General features: G+C 52.7%; 1 protein-coding gene across 4 annotated transcripts in view; it reads right to left on the bottom strand.

Annotated features, from left to right (window-relative positions):
- Positions 1 to 4969: 4969 nt before the first annotated feature.
- YY1 (YY1 transcription factor) overlaps positions 4970 to 18912 on the bottom strand; it is a 33644-nt gene continuing 19701 nt past the window's right edge. The window contains exons 3-6 of one of the 4 annotated variants that reach the window (XR_010405313.1): positions 12793 to 12853; positions 10960 to 11118; positions 8421 to 10087; positions 4970 to 6872 (exon numbers count right to left, since the gene is read on the bottom strand). Coding sequence is in view for 1 of the 4 variants with exons in the window: in XM_045901517.3 (XP_045757473.1) it covers positions 9905 to 10087; positions 10960 to 11118; positions 12793 to 12853 (403 nt within the window). In the remaining 3 variants the exon portion in view is untranslated. Of the gene's footprint in view, positions 10088 to 10959; positions 11119 to 12792; positions 12854 to 18912 lie in introns of all 4 variants that reach the window. The other 3 variants (XR_010405314.1, XR_010405315.1, XM_045901517.3) reach the window with 3 other exon arrangements.

The following is an 18912-nucleotide window of genomic DNA, read 5'->3' as shown; positions in this document are numbered from 1 at the left end:
GTGGCCGGCGACCCTCAGCTGATAGACATCCTGCTCCAGTCTGCCCCTCCATCCCCACTTGGCCGCCCCCCGGGGCATCTCTGTCTCCTCGTCTGTTTATCAGGACACTGTCGCTGGCAGATGGGCCCAGCCTCCTCCAGGATGACCCCAGTTTGACTAATAACATCTGCAAAGGCCCTGTACCTGGGCTGAGGACTCCATCCTATCTTTTTGGGGGACACAATTCAACTCACAACAGAGACCTCTCCCTGATGAGTGTGTTCCAGTTGGCCACGTTTTTTTAATAGCTGCGTGGCATCTCAGCAGATAAGCGCTCCTGACGTTACTTACCCCTCTAGGCTCGGGACAGTCCTCTCGGAGACATCGGAGTCTCAGTGGGGCAGCAGCCACCGGGCCACGGAGGGGACAGTGGGGCTGGAGCCAAGGGATCAGAAGGAGCCGAGTCCATGGGCGGAGGGCGGTGGGAAGGGCAGCACGGCTCGCTGCAGGGGCCCTGGGGTTGGAGAGGGCCACCAGGCCAAGTCACATAGCAGTGCTGAGCCTCCTAGGTGCCTGCCTAATAGCCACCCTGCCCTTTTCTAATGGAACCCAATATGTTCTGGGCTTCAGCGTGTCTGGATGAAAATACCCTTCCAGATTCCCTTGCAGCTGGAGGTGGCCACGTGTCCCAGATCTGGTCAGTGAAAGCAGTGGCTGGAGCTTCTGAGGAAGGTTTGTAAGAGGGACAAATGCACCATGGCACATCCCGTGACTTCTGACCCAAGGAAATGGGGCTGGGATGCCCGCAGGGACAGCGGAGGAGGAAGCAGCCTTGGTGGACCCCTGGGCCAGCCTGGTCTGCTCCTTCCTTGGGTTCTCTGCCATGCATCATGGCCACAGCCGGGAGTTTGCTGGTGTTCCCTGGGGCAGTGATAGGCTCTGGCTCATGCCTTAGAGACCCCACAGGAGGCCATGAGGCACGTGGGCCACAGGGGTGGGAAGAGGAGGCCTGGGGCGGGGGGGGGGGGGGGGGGGTGTGAACCAAAGGGCATCTCAAGATTGGGAAGGGAGGGCTCCAGTGCAGGCAGGCAGGAGCACGCAGGAAGGAACAGTGATGAAGCCCCCGTGGCAGTTTGAGGGAAACGGAGTCAACAGAGACTGTCCTCCCCAGATTTCTCCAGTGCTGGAGGCCAGCGTGGTGAGGAAGTGTTGGGCCTCCTCCTCTGGTGCGCACACAGGCACTGATTGCTTTTGTCCCTTTTTCTCCCTCTGGGCCCCAGGTGCAAGGAATGGCTACAGCGGCGTCCCCCTCCCCCCTCTCCTCACTGGCCGTTTTCACGGGGCTCTTCAGCGGCACTCATCAATCAAGAGCCCCCTCGTCCCAGGGCGGGCCCCTCTGAGCCACCGGATCAGCCTGGGCTGGCCCCCTCGACTCCTGTGGTCTGCTCGCCAAGTTCTGTGGCTGCAGGGGACGACAGCCTGGAGTGACAGTTCAGGCACTAGAGGGGCAGGAAACTTGGACAGGCCCGGGACCCAGCCTGGGTGCTCCTTGGTCTCCACTCCCTTCTGCAGTGGCCCCCTACGCTGACCTCCTGGCACCCCCCCACCCTGGGGCGGTGGCGGGGGGGAGGCTGGCGCTGGTGTCCACTGTGTCCTGGGCACACCGGAGAAGGGGCAGTGGCTGCTGGGAGCCCAGCTTGCGGGGGGACACTGGCTCCCACCCTGGCCACACTGTCCTGGGGCTCGCTGACATCACTCAGGCTGTGATGATCAGTCTTCCTCCAAGGAAGCCCCCCGAGGGCAAGGCCATGGTGCTTCCATAAAGTTTCCGGGAAGGAGTACGTGCTGCCAGATGGGAAGCCTGGCAGGGAATGTCTGCAGTGCCAAGCTAGGTCTTATCCCCCGAGCTCCCTCCCTGTGTCTGTCAGCACTGTGTGGCCCTCAAGGGTGGCAGGCTCCCTGGCCTGGTGAGCAGACCCTGAAAGCCTCCCCGGGGGCATCCAGGCAGGTTTGGGCAGCAAAGTGAGCAGGACTAATACCTGAGTGTACGGTCGGGGGGGAGGCCACCAGGACAGGCCCCTTGGGAATTCCAGATGCAATGTCCCCATGGATGGTGGGAACATTCACTACAATGGGGACACAGGACAGGGAGCAGACATGGGGGGACCCGCTGGGCCTCCGGGTGTGAAGAACGTGTTGAGTGAATGCGTGAGTGGGGGGGGTGCATGAGGGCAGAGGCTGCGGGGCACAGGGCCAGGTGGGGTTCTGCCAGGAGAGTCAGAGGGGCAAGGGAAGGCGAGAATGTAGGAGGGAGTGAAGCCAGGCCACGGGGCTTGGAGCGGAGGGTGGTGAAGACCTCTTAGGCTGGGGACGCCCAGGTTGGCTGCGGTGAGACCCCGGGGAGGCGGGAGGGGCAGAAAGCAGGACCCCAGGACAGAGACTTGAGTGGGCAGGTGTCAGTGAAGACAAGGTTTGGGAGCCCCTATGGCAGTGGCAGGCTGGGGTCACCGTAAGGAGGCCAAGAAAAGCCGGGCCAGATGGAGATGGCCCACCCCTGGGGACTGATGGGTGGGGGCCGGTGACCGGGCATTAGAACCGGGTGACAGCGGCAGCGCGGCGTGTGGAGGAGCAGGTGAGACGCGAGTGGAAGACGTCTGTTGCGGGGGAACCCGGGCCGCCGCCGCCTGCGGTACGGGGGTGGCGGGCTTCCCGCCCCTTCCTGCCAAACCACCACACCGAAGCCCCCCGGCCTGGGCCGCCCCTCTCCCACTTCACCCAGGACAGGCGTGGTCGGCCACGGGGGACCTGTGTTCGCCCTGCCCCACCTCCGGGGGGCCACCCCCTCCGCGGTCTGGGGCGCACGCGGAGCCCGCCTGGAATGGCTCCCCTGCCCTCCGGCCTCCCCCGGCGGCCGCTGGCTGGCAGCAGGACTCTCGCGGCCCGGGCTGCCCTCCCACGCCTCCCTAGGAGACAAGCCTCCCATCCCGTGCGGGGGAGGATGAAGCCCCTGGGACCCAAGGTCATCCGCGCGCGGGTCTGCGCCCCTCCCGCCAGCCGTGCTCCGGCCCCCGGCAAGCTCAGCGGCAGGCGAGGCCGCGCCAGAGGGGCCCCTCAGCGTCCCCGCCCCAGCGGGCCCCGGAAGTCGCCCGGCGTCCCCAAGAGGGCCGGCTTTCCGGGGGTCGCGGCGGCCGACCGCGCGCGCGCGCACCTGCCCCCCCCGCGCGGCGCGAGAGCGGCCGGGCGCAGCGCCCCCCGCGGCCGGAGGTGGAGGCGCACCCGCCGCTGCGGGCGGGGCCGGGGCCGGGGCCGGAGCCGCACCACCGCGGAGCGCTCAGGCCCCGCGCGGCCCCGGGACGGCAGGGCCCAGGCGAGGACTTCGTCACGGCGAGGCGTGGGAGGCCAGGCTGGAGCCCCCGCCGGGGCCGGAGACTCACGGGGTCTCGAGCCAGGTCACCCGCAGCTAGGCGCAAGCGTCCCCGGGGCCCGCCCTGCCAGGTGTAATGCAAGGTCCCTTCGCAGCGAAAACACAGCCCGACGCACAATTCGCCCTGAACGAACGAGCCAGCCCGGGAGTTCAAGGACAGGGGAAGGCTTGGGAAGGAAAACGTGCAAGGGGAAGGTGCGGAGAGGTAGGAGAGGCTCAAGTGGGTCAGGGCTGGGGCTTAGCTTTGCCGGTAGGTGAACGCTTTGGATTTTATTCCGCAGGGTTCAGGTGGGGCGGTGAGCGAGCCAGCTAGGAGGCTGTCACAGCAGTGACCGCAGGAAGCTGGAGGGGAGCAGCTGGGGCCAGAACAAGGGGTTGAGGCCCACTGGCCGTGGGCAGCCCCGGGAGCCAGCTTCCAAGGCCAGCCATGCACTGTTCTAAGACTCGGGGTGGGGGAGGGCAGTCCGGCTCCAGAAACGGGGGCCGGGCTTCTCTGTAAGGGGCCGGAGGGGCCGGTGCTACAGGGCTCGCCCTCCTAGCAGCAGTTTGGAGGACTACATGCAACCGCGGCTCGCAATGCCTAGCATGGTCCTGGGCACAGGAGGTTCGCAATAGGTTGCCGCAGGCAGCTGGAGAGCAAAGGAGGGACACTGGCTTCATTGTTATCTGGGGGCGCCCACAAAAGCAAGTCCAGGACCCTCGATGATCTCCGGTTCCTCCCGATCTAAAATCTGAAGATGCGGGCGCCTGGGTGGCTCAGTTGGTTAAGCGACTGCCTTCGGCTCAGGTCATGATCCTGGAGTCCCTGGATCGAGTCCCGCATCGGGCTCCCTGCTCGGCAGGGAGTCTGCTTCTCCCTCTCCCACTCCCTGTTTGTGTTCCCTCTCTCGCTGTGTCTTTCTCTGTCAAATAAATAAATAAAATCTTAAAAAAATAAAAAATAAAATAAAATCTGAAGATGCACACACGACTTTTCACCGCGGCCACCCCTCAGCTCAGCTCTCCCTTGAGCCTTCACTCAGCAGTCCTGGGCCTTACGTGGGCCTGGGACCTGCCGCAGCATTGCCAGCAGCCCCTCTGTCATAGGCAAGAAGAACACGAATTAAGGAGAGTTAAGACTAAACCTCCCAGTGCGATACCTCGGACGCCAGGGCCCGGCCAAGGGAGAGCAAGACCCCTCTCCGCATTTTGCTTTTGGCCAAATCCTAACTAGCTCTCGGTACAGTTCATCCAGTTTAAGTCTGTCCCCATTAGTAAGTTCTTTCTGGCACCGGAGTTCCCAGAACGAACACTGGGGGCCCATGGGCCCCAACACATGGGCATTTCTTTTGGCTCTGCCTTCCGGAAAGTGGGTGAGGTCCTCACTAAAACTCTGGCCTGCTAGCCCACCTTGCAGCTGAGAGGTGAAGGAAGCATTTCTGGCTGGTGTGAGTGGAGTCCTGCGCGTTTCCGTTCCTGTGCCAGAAGGGAACCCACGAGGAGCTGCCCCCAGGCCCGGCTGACTGTGCAACCAGACTCCGCAAGAGGCGGCGTAGAGGACTGAGGGACAAACAAGAACCACAGGCATTAAAAAGCTTAACAACATTATGCGTTTATTATATTTTATAGAGCCATGTTACACATGCGTGGTGCTTCAGACGGAGTTATCGTTAAATGTTTTTCTGGATGCAAAGCCATCTGATGCTTGATGCGGATGCCTTAAATACTATAATATTTCTGCATCTATGACCTATGAGCTAAGGAAAAAACCAAGGACGACAATTTCAGAAATGGCAAAGAACATTTAAGAAAAGATGTACATGAGACACAATGCTAAGTCCTTGAGTCAGGGCCTACAGAAGTTACCAGGAAGTGAAAAAAAAGAGAACTGTTCTGTGAAAACGGCTTGACCAATCACCATCTGTAGATAACAGAGCCTCGTAACAAGTATGGATGTCGTAGAAAAAAGGTTATTCTGTTTGGTACTGATGCCCCTTCCCCTCCACTCCGTATGCAGACGTTGTGCGGCCCCCAGACAGCAGCAAACAGAACACAGCAGCCCGGCAACCGCCCCCCTCCCTGCAACACCCCGATGCTGTCTCTTCCGGCGTCTGAGGGTCTTGAAGGAAAAGCAATTTGATCAAACTTGCCACTTTGTGGAAAATCAATCACTGTGACTTAGATGAACGTGGTACTACCACCCCCCCCCCCGCAGACTCCCAGAACGCTGGTCAGAAACATGGGGAGCCGGGGGACTGCAGTAAGCTCGATTTGCCTGCTGACCTAAACTAATGCCCATGTGCACGTTCAACATTCCCTTCCGGTTCTGATAAGGGGACCGGAGAAAGTGTGTGAACAGCACGCCACCCACCCCTCCCACGTCTCCGCACGGTTCCAGCTTAGACATCCTCTCCAAAGCCCTGCTAACCGCTCCGGCCTGGAGAGGATGCAGGCAGCCTTCCAGCCACAGGTAGCCCCACTTCGCCACTTGTGGAGGGCCCGGCCTCCTTCTAGAAGCCCGATGCCGCGGCTCTAAAGGGCCTGCACTCACATCGTCTTCATGCAACCAGGGAACCTGAGCACAACGTGAGCAGTAACCAAGTTGGCCAAGGCCAGTAAGTTAGGGTGCAGGAGACCTAGCCAGACATTCAGCTGCGTCTGCGCAGGCGAGAGGGATTCTGAAGGCGCCGAGGACCTTCTGTAAAGGTCCAAGCGCAGGCTATGGCGTGCATGACCGGAGCTGCAAGGAAGCAGAGCTTGGAGTTCCGGTGGCATGCACCTGCCACGACCTGCTAGACTTCCACTAATGCCAATGGGAGCCGGGACACGGGCTACAAAGTCAGACAAGCGCCCGGGGCCTGGGGCCATCCCGGGACAGGCAGGCCTCTGGCTTCCAAGGGCCAGCAGAACAGCTGAGGAGGAAGCCTCAGGGCAGGGCCAGGGCATGAAGGGGACGCCTGTGAACAGCTTCTGCTCTCCCACTATACTGACCTCTTGGGATCCTTGCTCTTGCTGGTGGTCAGATGTCCAGAAAACAGAAGGAACTTAAGGAATCCAAGATTCACAACACGGCTTTCCTGAGCCCTGCTGATCCCAGGCCACAGAGGAGTCAGACAAGAAGCCATCAATTCTCTCTGCCTGCAGCGCGGGGTAGAATCATCAGGTTTCCAACTCAAAAATGTGGGAGGGGGCCAGGTGTTCCGGCGCCACGGACATAAATTGCGAGGTGCGTGAGGACAGCCAGGTTTTGCTGGGCAGGGCGGGGGCAGCAGTGACCGCCCCCCCCGACCCCCTGCCCACCGCACTGCGGCGACCCCTCAGGCAGCCCGCAGAGTCTCTGGGTTCTTGCTGAATGGAAGGGACTCTCTCTCCTCTATCTGTGAAGAAACCATCTAGAACTCCGCTTGGAAACGCTGGCAGGCATCGAGATACTCTGTCAAAGGGCCTTGCTTGACTCAAATTCAGCGAAGTAAGTGACATTTAAAAGAACCTGCACATGAAAACCAAACGGAGGAAAAAATCTTCATTTTCCTCAAATCCTCAGGCCTTGAATCTAGGCATAGCACACAAACACCATATGAAACCAACAGCGTGAGTTCAATGTCACCTTGGAAAATAAATGTCACTCTGGGGTGACAGTTCTTTATACAAATATTATGCTTCCCCCTAAACCCCCACTACCAAAAAAGGGGGGAAAATAATAAGAAATCCAAAAATAGAAAACAACATCTTGTTAAATGTAAACTTATCCTCTGGAGCTTTTATATTACATATGCTAGAAACATGCATTTATTTCAGTTAGGATGTAAGAAAATATGTCTGTCAGTATCACTTATAAATCAGGTTAATCCTCAAGACAAGGGACTGTTAGACCACCACTTCAAACTGCAGTAAATTACATCTTCAGCAAAACTGTAAATTCTAACCACAAGCACGACGGGTTTCGGTTACAGCCAATGAGGACAACGGCTCCTCTTTCACTGCCGCTCCCTGAGGAGCTTCCAACACTACTGGGAACGGAGAGCGCCCGCCAACCGGGAACCTGGGACATTCCACCGCCTTCAAGCCCCCACTTCAATTCCTGTCAGAGATGAACTCTGCGGGCCGTGAAAGACACACGGACAAAGGGGCCTGGGGAGCGACAGCTGTTCCCCTCAGAGACAGAGGGGGCAGAGGGGGCAGAGGGGGCGGAAGAGATGACCAAGGCATCCCCCAAGGGATCAAGGCACGGGGGGGGGGGGGGGGGGAGGGGGGGGGTCGCTCCACACGGGAGCCTGGCTTCTCTAGCTCACGGTGTGGCTCTGCGGGGGCTGCGGGCGACACCACCCCACGGCACCAGTCCCGGGGATGGCGCCAGTCCCGGGCTCCCGTGTGGCGGTGCTGGGCGAGGGTGGCGCGGCCCCGGCCTCCTGAGGCGGCCAGCACCCAGAGACTGCTCACCTGCTGGGGTGGGGAGGTAGGGCCCCCGCCCCAGGTCTAGTCAGAGAGGCACGCGATGGCGCCGGGGCGCGCAGCTTCGATGGCCCCCGCCACCGGCTTACCTCTCTCCTGCCTGCCAGATACAGCAAAGCCGGGCTTATCCCGAGAACAGCTGGGGTCTTCGGATTAACTCCGTTCCACCAAACTACCCAATGGATACCAGATTCCGAACAAGTAAGTGTCTCAAGTTAAATTTGTCATTTAGGACTCAGAAGGCACTTCAAAATTCCGGAGAGCCACAGGGTCCCTGTTATTAGGTCGCCAATCCTCCTGTACGGGACCGATGGAGAAGCTGAGAGGGACGGGGCTGCGCTCTTGACCCGACGGTGTCCTGGACACGTGGGACACACACCTCAGACGGTAGCTGGCTCGTCACCAGCCCCGCAGGGCCAAGCACGCAGCGCACACACGGCTGACTGCGCTCTGAATAAATGGCATTTTTGCTGTATCGTGGCAGTTTATACAATAGTCTCACGAGTGTGATATTGGACTCTAAGTAAAATGCAAAAATTGTAGTCGAACACTTAGGAGGTCACAATGTGAGAGGTCAAGTACTCACTGAGTACAGTATTCTTCATCATCGAATGGCCCTGCCGGTCTGCGCTCAGTATCCAGGGAGAAGCAGGAAAACGAAGGCACGGGCACGCGGCTGCCACGTGGGCCAGCAAGGCTCTCCGACCAACAGCCAAGGAGAACCCTCAGCGCTTCCCGTCAGGCCAGCCAAGGACCCGCTGGGGCCGCCGTGAAGGCAGCCCGCGCCGGCAAGTGCCCCCGGGTCTCCCCTCTGCTCGCGCCCCGTCCGGGCGACAGCTTACCTTGAGAGCACGCACACAGGCCGGGCACAACTGCTCCAGTCGCACTTCTGCTGGGGGGGGTGGGGGGGGAGCCAACATCAAAATCCTACCACCAACGGGCCCGGTTCGGGGTACTCTGAGGTAGTTCCTTAACTCGGGATGCCTGTCACCTACTCTCTCCCAGAATTCAGCACGCGTAGGACGTCCTGAAACATCTATGCACCGCTGCAATCACAAGTCACTGTAGTTGAGTGCAAAATAAAGGAAACTTGAGTTGCTTTATTTAGCTTCCAATTTCTGGGAGGCTCGAGAATTGTAATTATTCTGGACAACAAAAGGAAATCAGACTGTGCTTACAGATCTTTTTCTGCCGTATTCTTTCTGTAGGACTGCTGTTTTATTGTTGCCCTTTTCTGTCACATGGGGTGTACACATCAGGTGGTAAAAGGTACAATACATTCTACAACTGAGCACCACTTTCTGTAACTGAACAGGCAAAGAAATTACACTGAACATCAGCATCTGGCAGTATTTTTCAGAAAAAAAAAAGTGACTAAAATGGGTTTAAATTGATTAACACTATTAAATCACATCTAATATCTGATACTACATGATTCAATACAGCTATACGATACAATTATACAAAATGTGTTAACATCAAAGAATACAACCAAAATTAAGAGAGCAAACAAAACCTATATAACTTTTTTTTTTACAGGAAAATACTTTTGAAGTATGCATGTAACTGCCCATTCTTTTAAAGAAAATCTACTGCAAGCAAAGTTATCAACCTCCAGAAAAATCACACATAGCATTACTAAGCATATCCCCAAAAAGTGTACAATATGCACACTTGGAAAATACAAAATTAAAAAAATTGTAAGCAACAGGTGAGCTCCATATTTATAAGAATGTGAAAAGAAGTCCCATTTTTAGCACTGTTGTATAAAGAATTGTCTTTTGATGCGAAGTTCATGAATTGTCCTCCTGCTGGGACCACACTTTACAAAAACACCGTGTTTTTGAAACGAGATTACAGAGCAAGATAGAGCATCTTAGCAATGTCATCTTATTAAAGTTTTTTTTTTTAAATTTTTACTACTTTATCAAAACATGTCCCTTAGGTGTGTAGGATTCATTTTTAAAATTCTTTCCTAGAAACAATATACAAAGGAGAGGCCTATTTATTCCCAATCACACTCCTGGAAGATGCTCCCCGGGGTCGAGAAGGGTCTTCTCCATCTTCCTCTCACTGGTTGTTTTTGGCCTTAGCATGTGTTAAGATGTGAGATTTCAGGTTAGTTGACTGAGCAAACTTCTTATTACAGCCGTCGAAGGGGCACACATAGGGCCTGTCCCCGGTATGGATTCGCACGTGTGTGCGCAAATTGAAGTCCAGTGAAAAGCGTTTCCCGCAGCCTTCGAACGTGCACTGTCGAGGAAAGACCAGAGAGAGCCCAGCTCAGTGACCGTGCCGGGGCCGACGGGGCGGGGTGGCAGGCGGCAAACAGCCCGCCTCTTGGGCCGCACACCTCGTCCTCCCCGCTCCGGGGAAACGCGACAGTCCCGGGGCCAGTCCCACCCCAGCACAGGCGGGCGGGGGGCTCGAACTCTGCATGCGGACCACTTGGAAACCCAGGCACAGCACTCAGGAATTATTTTAAATACGGGGTAAGAGACACACTTGGCAAAACACCAAGAATCTTCCTCGGGATCTTGTTACGGTCTTGGTACTTATGTCAATGTTTCAAATAATGAAATACAATCGATTAGGAAGGTTTCTGGTGTCAGGTATCAAAAAGAACCGTGTTAAATCGAGACCTGCATTGCTAGTTTGTTCACTTGTGATGGGTTTCTAAAAACAAGACAAAACATCACCTATACTTACTCCGTTCAGTAAAATTTTGGAAGTTCCCCCGTCAATTAGTAATTCGATATACTTCCATCGACTACCGAAAATCAACTGCTTCAATCCCACAGTGAATGCACTAGAAATGCAGTTTTAGGCTTGCTCGTGAGCAATCCAGTTTTCCTCCTGATACAAAGTACACCCCGTCAACACCCCGATACACCCTGTCCCCCCGTCTCCAGGACCAGAGACGCTGCACACGGGGAAGGCAAGTGCCGGGGCAGCCCTTGCGGCCGCACCAACGGGACACCGTTTTGGTTTCTCCCTACGGAGCACTGGGAGCACCGAGAGCAGCACTGGGAGCACCGAGAGCAGCGTCTCTCCGGCCCTCCAGTGCCCGCAGCCCCGCCTACACTTGCCGGGTGGTGTGGGGAGGGGGAAGGGACGAGCTCTACCTGAAAGGGCTTCTCTCCAGTATGAACCAGTTGGTGTCGTTTTAGTTTTGAGCTCTCAACAAAAGCTTTGCCACACTCTGCACAGACGTGGACTCGGGGGCCGTGGGTGTGCAGGTGCTTTCGCATGGCAGAGTTATCCCTGAACATCTTTGTGCAGCCCTTCAAACAGAGAGAGAAGCTTAGTGGTTCACACTGCAAACTGTTAACAAAGAATTCAACCACTTAAAACAGCCTTCACTGACCCAAGAAACAAAACCACCCCCGGCCCCCCTGCCACTTACGTTTTACTCAATATCAACAGGAGAAATATTAAATGACTTAAGACAAAAACCAGACAGCTGGAGAAGGCCTTCTCGTTTAATGCAAACCCTCGTGTTACAGATCAGGAAACTGAGGCTCAGAGATGTCTTTAAGGAGACTTGCCCAAGGTCACACTGCTCGTAGGAGCCGAGCCAGGGGTAGAACCCAGCAGCCTGGCTTCCAGCCACACCACAGCTGCCTCCCCCAACTCTGTGCCCAGCTGAAGTAGCAGAAGCCCTGGTAAACAAATGGGGTTGAAAGGAGAGCAGTCCACCACTACCTTTGGTGGGCCCCATATTCTGGGCTGCAAGAATGGGCTGTCACTCTCCATCGCCTACTGTTCCCTCTTCTCTCTTTGCCTCTTTCCCCTTCTTGACAGAGAAAGAAGCAAGAGGGTCTCCAAGGAATGGCAACTACAGAAGAAATTGATTTTGTGAGACACCAGGAAAGGAAGCAGGCACACGGACGCCGGAGCGGGGAGCGGGGCGCGGACGGGCGTGCACTGCTCAGGACAAGCATGGCCTTCCCAACTTCTTCTGCAGTTGCTGTCCAGGGATGGAGCGAGTGGGGGATGAGTGGACAGGACGACAGCCTCACAGGCACGAGGGAGGGGAAGCCGCGGCTTTGGCACCTTGACCCCCAGGCTGTGTTTCCATTTAGCAAATGGAATTTTTTTTAAAATGTAAATTTGGAAAAGAAGTACACAGAGAAGCTACAGGGAGGACAGACACTTAGGGCCTAACTGTTTTCAGATGCTTCTTTACGTGTTGGCCCCCAAAGGAACTTGTTTTACGTCTCAAAATCTCCATTCACTAAGCGTTTTGAAAAACCACACAAAGAACCTGTGAGTGGTCATTAGAAGGACATCGCCAAATGAAACTCATCCTTCTTCAATTACTGATTTTTAAAAATTCTTTATCCCATTAAAACTTTCTCCCCACCTCCGTGATACTTCTTTTTCTGTTAGTTTTACATCCATCCAATTAAGTGTGAAACAGACCCAACCAACACCTCAAAATACTTTTTAGGTGATCCTTTCCTTTGGAAGACTAGCCACATTTTGAAAACAATTAAGCACCCCTGTAGTAACACACAGTTAGCAGGGCAAATTAAGAAAACTGTGAGAGATGCAGTTTTATTAGGCTTACTTTAGCAGCATCCAAAATAATTTCCAAATTTCCATAATGAGCTTTCAGCCCCACAAAGGTCCACGGGTGAGACACCACCCAATGTCTTAAGATTGACTTGTTCATGATCCAAAAGGAAGAAATAAAATCCTAACATTGTATATTCAATATACAGTAAGAGCAAAAACACTGGCGCCCTACAGTAGCCCCATTAACGGTATTTAAATTTAAGTGGCCTTTACTGAACAACAAAACTTACATCACAAATACAGCCTCTTGAGTTTAGAAAACAAAGACTTTAGTTCCTCACTTAATTGTTAGATGGAAATAAAAGTGCAGATTGCTTATGAGCTCTCTAAATCTTCATTGGCAGTTTGACAAACACTTTTCCCCTAGCATTACTTACTTTATGAGGGCAAGCTATTGTCCTTGGAGCGTCATCTTCTTTAATTTTTCTTGGCTTCATTCTTACCAAAAAGAAAAAAAAAAAAAAAAGAAAAGAGAGAGAGAGAGAGATTTGTAGGCGTGGGTAGACTCATCTGGCATAAATCATATAGTCCCTACAATGTTTTCCTTACAGATACAAACAACTACGGTTATAGGTGGCATCCAGGAGGGAAAGGATGAGACCACATTCCCTGAGTACCACCCGTGACTGGGAAGCACCCTTCCCATTTCACAGGTGTGGGTGCTGGTGCTCAGAGAGCAGCGAGCGAGCCAGGGCAGCTCAGGCCGGCACTGAGGTCTGTGCACTTCAAATATCTGCTCTTTCCTCCAAGCTCTTGAAATAACACGAAAGACCACCAGCCCGAACCACAGAGGAATCTCTTAGTGGGAGCAAAGCAAGGTATCCAGGAGCAGCTGCTGTGGTAACAAAGACACCTTGTGAAAAGGAAGCAGCAAATGGGGGAGGGTCTTAAACACAAATCCCTACAAAACCCCTTAAAAAAAAGGAGGGAGGGTTCACTTCATACTGACAGACATTATCTTTAGGAGAGATAATTTTTTAAAAGGGCACAGAAGAGTCCTTGTAAACAGAAAATCATTTATATACATTATCTCTGGAAAGAAACATAGTAAATGAACTTGATACTGGTGTTTTGGGGAAGAGCCCCCAGGGACTGGTGGACAGGTGGGAACACCCCATACCCTTTCCCACTGTTGAATTTTATCATACTACTACTTTTGATGGTGGGGGTGGGAGGGAGGTTACCGTTTTTCAAATAATGAGAGCATTTAAAAAAAAACAAAACAGAACGACAGAGATTTCCAGCCCTGCTTTGGGACCGGGGTGTAACAGGAACCCCATGCGGACTCACTACCCAGAGAGCTTGCTGATTTGGTAGCTTACCTACCTGCTATTTCCACTGAACCAACCTTTGGTCTTTTGTCAAAACTTTCTCTCCAAATACTCCCTACAGATCTGTGTGTGGTAGAGGGGTGAGAGATTAAAAGTTCCTAGAGAGACTAGAAAAAAAGATTTACATCTTCGAGACAGACGCTCCTTCTGTCCCGTCTACCACCTCACTGCCCTACGTGAGAGTGCACAGCTAACAAACGAGCCACGAGGTCAGGGATGCCTTACCAGTAAGAGCTAACTTACCAGCACTCTCTCATCACAAAAGATTTCTGCGGTCATCTTTAGGTTAGCAAAGCCCTAGTGCAAAGGTCCTTCTTCACCCTTGATCTGGGAAAAGGATGACCTGAAGATTTTGTTTTATAAAACCTGAGCTGACAAAGTCATCTAGTTAAACTCTCCATCCCTCGAGGAGCATTGGTGAACCAATTTCTCTGGCGACTAGAACTTACTTCTAAGGAAGTCTGTTCAAGACGGTATGAATTTCCTACTTTAAGTTCTGAGAACATTTTCAGCTTGGTATCTGCCCCCGTTCCAACCCTGTAGACACCCCTCCTTCCTTCTACTTGGGGGATCACCCCACCAGTAAGCAAATATTTTCTAAATGCCTGTTGTGCACAGGGCTTTGAGCTGGCCTGTTATCTGAAACACCATTAAACCCTGGAGCTGGTCTGAGCTCACAGAACCTTTGTAGGACAAAAATTTAGTGCCACTGCGCCACCTGGAGGTTAGATCAGAGTTTGGAAAACAACAGTGATTCACATGAATGGGTTCTACTCCAATCAAGTATTCATAAGAAAAAAAGGGTATATTAAGAACCAGGCTTCCGTCTTCCCAATGAATAACGACATTTACTCCTTGATGATTACACTCAAATATTCTATGTCTCTCTCGACTGCAGACGCGGCTACATGATCCTGTCCAAATTCGCAAGAGTGGTACTCACCTAAAGAGGGTGAATTTTATTGTTTGCAAATTATGTTAATAAACCAACTTTAAAAAATGTCCGCTGGGCTGACAGAGAAGTCGCACAGACAACCGCTTCCTGGCCCACCCATCTGGGGCTCCAGGGTGGGGTGTCCATGTCAGGGAGGTGCCTGCTGCAGCACCTCATGGAGTGAGCCCACCCCTGACATTTTCTTAAATTTATTCCCAGGAACTTGGTTTTTGAAAACTTTTTATCATGGAAATTTTCAAATAGACACAAAATTAAAGGGCACAGTCCCAAGTACCATTTACCAAACTCTTGATTTATTAAATGTTATCATTAAGTGGTATTTTTCCTTAAAATGTCATTTGCAAAATGTGTGCCAGCAGGTAGCATGTAATTGATTTCAGAATGAAAGTTTAAAATGTACTTGGACAAACACCCTTGGACACAAGAAGGAAGTGAAAGGTTTAACTGCAGCCACTCTTAAGCTCCTTGGCAAATCCTCCTTCTTCACCAGAGTGGCAAATGAGGCAGTGTGTGTTGTTGGTGCCTTTTATATTTTACTTGAAGGCAAACATTGAAAAGGTCATTTTCCAAAAACTAGATTGAAAGTGGGTTTTGTTTTTGTTTTTTTATGAGTAAAGACTAAAATTAAAATCTTCATGGCACCAACTGATACATAACCTACACAATAAAAAAAAGTATTTGAAATCCTAAAAAAGTAATTTTAAAAAAGCCTAAAATCATATACTGCTACTTGGAGTATCTCTTCAACATGCCCAACTATTCAGAATAACCAAGATTTGAGTTTTCCCTCAACTGGGAGACTTTACACAGGACGCCATTGGCGGCAGAGGCACTGGCGGTAGTGGGGGGCATAGGGCCGGGCTTGGCGCCGACTCCTACCAGCTGCACGACCTTGAGCAAATCACTGAACTTCTCAGCCTCAGTTTCTCACTCTGTAAAAAGATGGAATGCTACCTGCTTTGTAGCTGCCAAGACTCAAAGAAAGGATGCACGTGAAGCTATCGGGGAATGACAGCTATTCTTATCCCCAGCTGTGTGTTAAATGCGCCTGGCTAAAATGAGTTCATTCCTAAAAAAAAAAAAAAGCCAGTTGTACTTAACAGTCCAGAAGGTTCTGGTGCTCCAAGCCACCGTTTTCAACTAAAGGGCTGAGAGACTAGAGAAAAACGGCACAAGTCGAGTAGAAAGGCACCTTCGGTAGATTACAAAGTACGAGGAGGAGCCAGGTACGCAACAAGAGAAGCTTCCTGTTCAATGGGAAGCGGCGAGCACTCCGCACGCTGCACGCGGCCCGGCCGCTGGGTTTGCCCGGGCTCACTCCGCACCCGGGGGGTGGGGGCGGCACTGTAAAGGCTGGACTCCAGGACCAAAAATCTGCAGGAACCTCCTGGCACCACTTGGAGCAGGGCGAAACCAGAGTTGTAAGTTAAAGCTCAATGTCCCAGACGCCGAGATGAACCGTTTTTAAATCAGAGATTCCCAAATGAAGGGAGTCCTGTTCATAGCAAAACGATAAGCTTAGTCGCCTTCAGCCTAGAACCCTGATGGGGACCTGTGTTGGGGGCAGAAGTTCCTGGAACCCAGCTCCCCTCTGCAACCGCAACTCCCCTCCCTTCTTGGTGCAACGAAGAGCGATGCCTCAGACAAACGAGACTAAGTTCGCCAAAGTATCTCCTATGGAGACAGCACATTTTCCTGACGGTCCTTCCAGCTCCGCTCCACCAGCTCATCTTTACGCTACTCCTGCGAAAGTCTCAGGGTGGGTGGTGGACGACAACTAAATTAACCAGCTTGTGACTGACCTAACCACTCTTAATTCTGATCTTTCTAGACCGGAAGTTTCCGAAGGGCTAACTGTAGTTAATGAAAAGAGCACAAAGGCTGTTCATTTAATCAGGAACAAGAACTCACCAGGTCCCACCCACTGGCCACATTTTGAAGTATTTAAAAAAGAACAAAATCCCCCCCTCCCCCAATACCAGGACTTTCAGATGAAAAGTCCTTATTTCTTATACTTGCCCCCCTCCCCCATGTAACTGATTTACTTACTCCTAACCGATTCTCTAGGCTCGGTGCGGCAGGAACCCGAACCACTCTTTGGTCAGTTCCAAGTCCAGTGCAGAACCCCCTCTCCCCAGCACAGGAGAGAGGGAAAAGCAGCTAACACGCTACCTCAAGCCAACAGCTGAGCCATGGAGTGGAGGTGGATAAAGGGGGTTCTGTGGGTCTTTACAAGAGAAGAAGATAGGGTCTGGCCCCTAACAATTTGAAACTTGGTGCCTCTTTGTCTTTAGCTTTCAGAGTCCCAATCACCAATGCCGGGGGCCCCTGGAAAATCCTCTTCAGCGGTTGGTTACACACATTTTCAAAACGCAAAGATCTAAGAAAAGAGGGCATTCCAAGCTCCAGTACCTCTCACCACCACCACCGTCCAGTTAGAGACTTGATAGTTTTCCGTGATCTGTTCCAGGATACTAAGAACAACGGGGTTGAGCGGGAGCCCAACCCTCTACCCTCACTTTGTATACACTGTCAGGATGAGCAAGATCTCATTCTATTCTGTACACAAAATGGAATCTTTAACAGGATGATTAGAAAAGAAACACACACTATATTCAGATGATTATGGAAACAGATCGCCTACTGTAGAATGTTAACTGTGTGCTAGGATCGCATTTCTTGCTCTGTGAGTAGTCCAACACAGTCGCTTCAGGACCAAGGAAAGACTTGCAGAGTCAGGCCAAACAAGTTCAATGCACTTCAACCATCATCAAATTTATGCCCACTTTTAGGCCACGGCTTTCTTACTAGCACTGCCTCTCTCTTCAGAGGGTTTCTGATTATCTTTTCCTTTTTAGAAAACTCTTTCCCATACCACCAAGACCTTCTGGCTTCTTACTCATTCTGTGCACCGCTGAATGAACTCAACTTTTCCTGAAGAAAGCCCTACAATTCACTGACTTTCTGTTCTCAACTGAATGGGTTTCCAGCCTGATTCTCTGTTCGCCAGGTTCTTTAGGAAGGCTTCCTTTTGATGTACGTCCTCGTCTTCCTGGAGTATATCCTCCAGTAACCCCCTCAGAAAGGGTAAGTGAAACATAAAACAAATCCTTATGTGTCTACAATTGCCACTTTTATGCCTTGTAGTTGACCAACAGCTCTGCTGGATAGGGATTTCTATGTTTACAGTAACTTTTCCTCACAAATCTCAAAACGTGACTCCGCGGTCTTCTAATTATCTACTGCTGGTGAAGAAAAGGCTCATTCAGGTCTAGTAGGGTTGAAGGCAGCCCTGAGGCAGGCTCGAGGCCACTTGGGAAACAAGCAGAAGCTTCTATTCGACAACGGTGACACGCACCTCCCGAGTGCAGGGCCAACACCCCAGATTTTCTGTTCAGGGAACTGTGGACAAGCTTCCAGATCAGCTGCCCCAATTCAGCAATGAGGGTGAACACCACCAAGGGTGGGTCACCAACACCTCATCACTCCTGCTCGCCACCCCCATGTTCCTGCTCTCTGGAACATCCTACCTCAGCCCTCTCTCTGCTCCTCCACTGAAATCACTCCGCAAAGTATAACTGAGAGAGCAGAGGTCCCTCTCTTGGACCTTCTGAGCACTCCCCTGGCTTTTATGACGCTGTATGTACTTCCCTGAGCCACACCGTCTGTCTGAATGAGCCCTGTGCCCTGTTGCTGGTTCCCTTACCCTCCGCTCACAGAGTTTTCCCAAGACCGGCCTCTCGGCAACAGGCCTCCCAGAGCGTGCACGTCTGGGCCACTTTCGGCCTCAGCCACAGTGCAGCAGATGAGTCTAGCCCTGATGTACTTCCTGAAACCACGTCGGGCCCAACAGGGATGATTCATTACCATCTAAAGCCAAACAATGCCCACCCTGAACCCCAAACCAGCACCCTCTCCCAATCTCGTGCCACCTGAGGCGCGAAGCATTCAACTTCCACTCTGAGTCCTCCTTCCCGGAGACACACAGCCGGTCTGGTTCTCAATCTCATCTCCTGCCACCCTCATCTCATTTATTCTTTCACCATCTGGCCGCCACAATCCCAGCTCAGGCCTTCGTGACCTCTCCCACTCCCTGTCTGGCCCTTCGCCGACCCACCCTGGACACAGAGGATGTGTCCTTCTCTCAAAGCCAACCTCTGATCACAGAGCCCCTTCTCTACCGCTCACACACCTCTGGCAGCTGCCCACCG

Source organism: Mirounga angustirostris, unplaced genomic scaffold, assembly GCF_029215605.1.
Source record: "Mirounga angustirostris isolate CCGP_5_RB_7025 unplaced genomic scaffold, mMirAng1.0.hap1 SCAF_9, whole genome shotgun sequence".
Lineage (NCBI taxonomy): Eukaryota > Metazoa > Chordata > Mammalia > Carnivora > Phocidae > Mirounga > Mirounga angustirostris.
The sequence above is the reverse complement of the archived record's forward strand: the minus strand, read 5'-3'. Positions and strand labels throughout refer to the sequence as shown.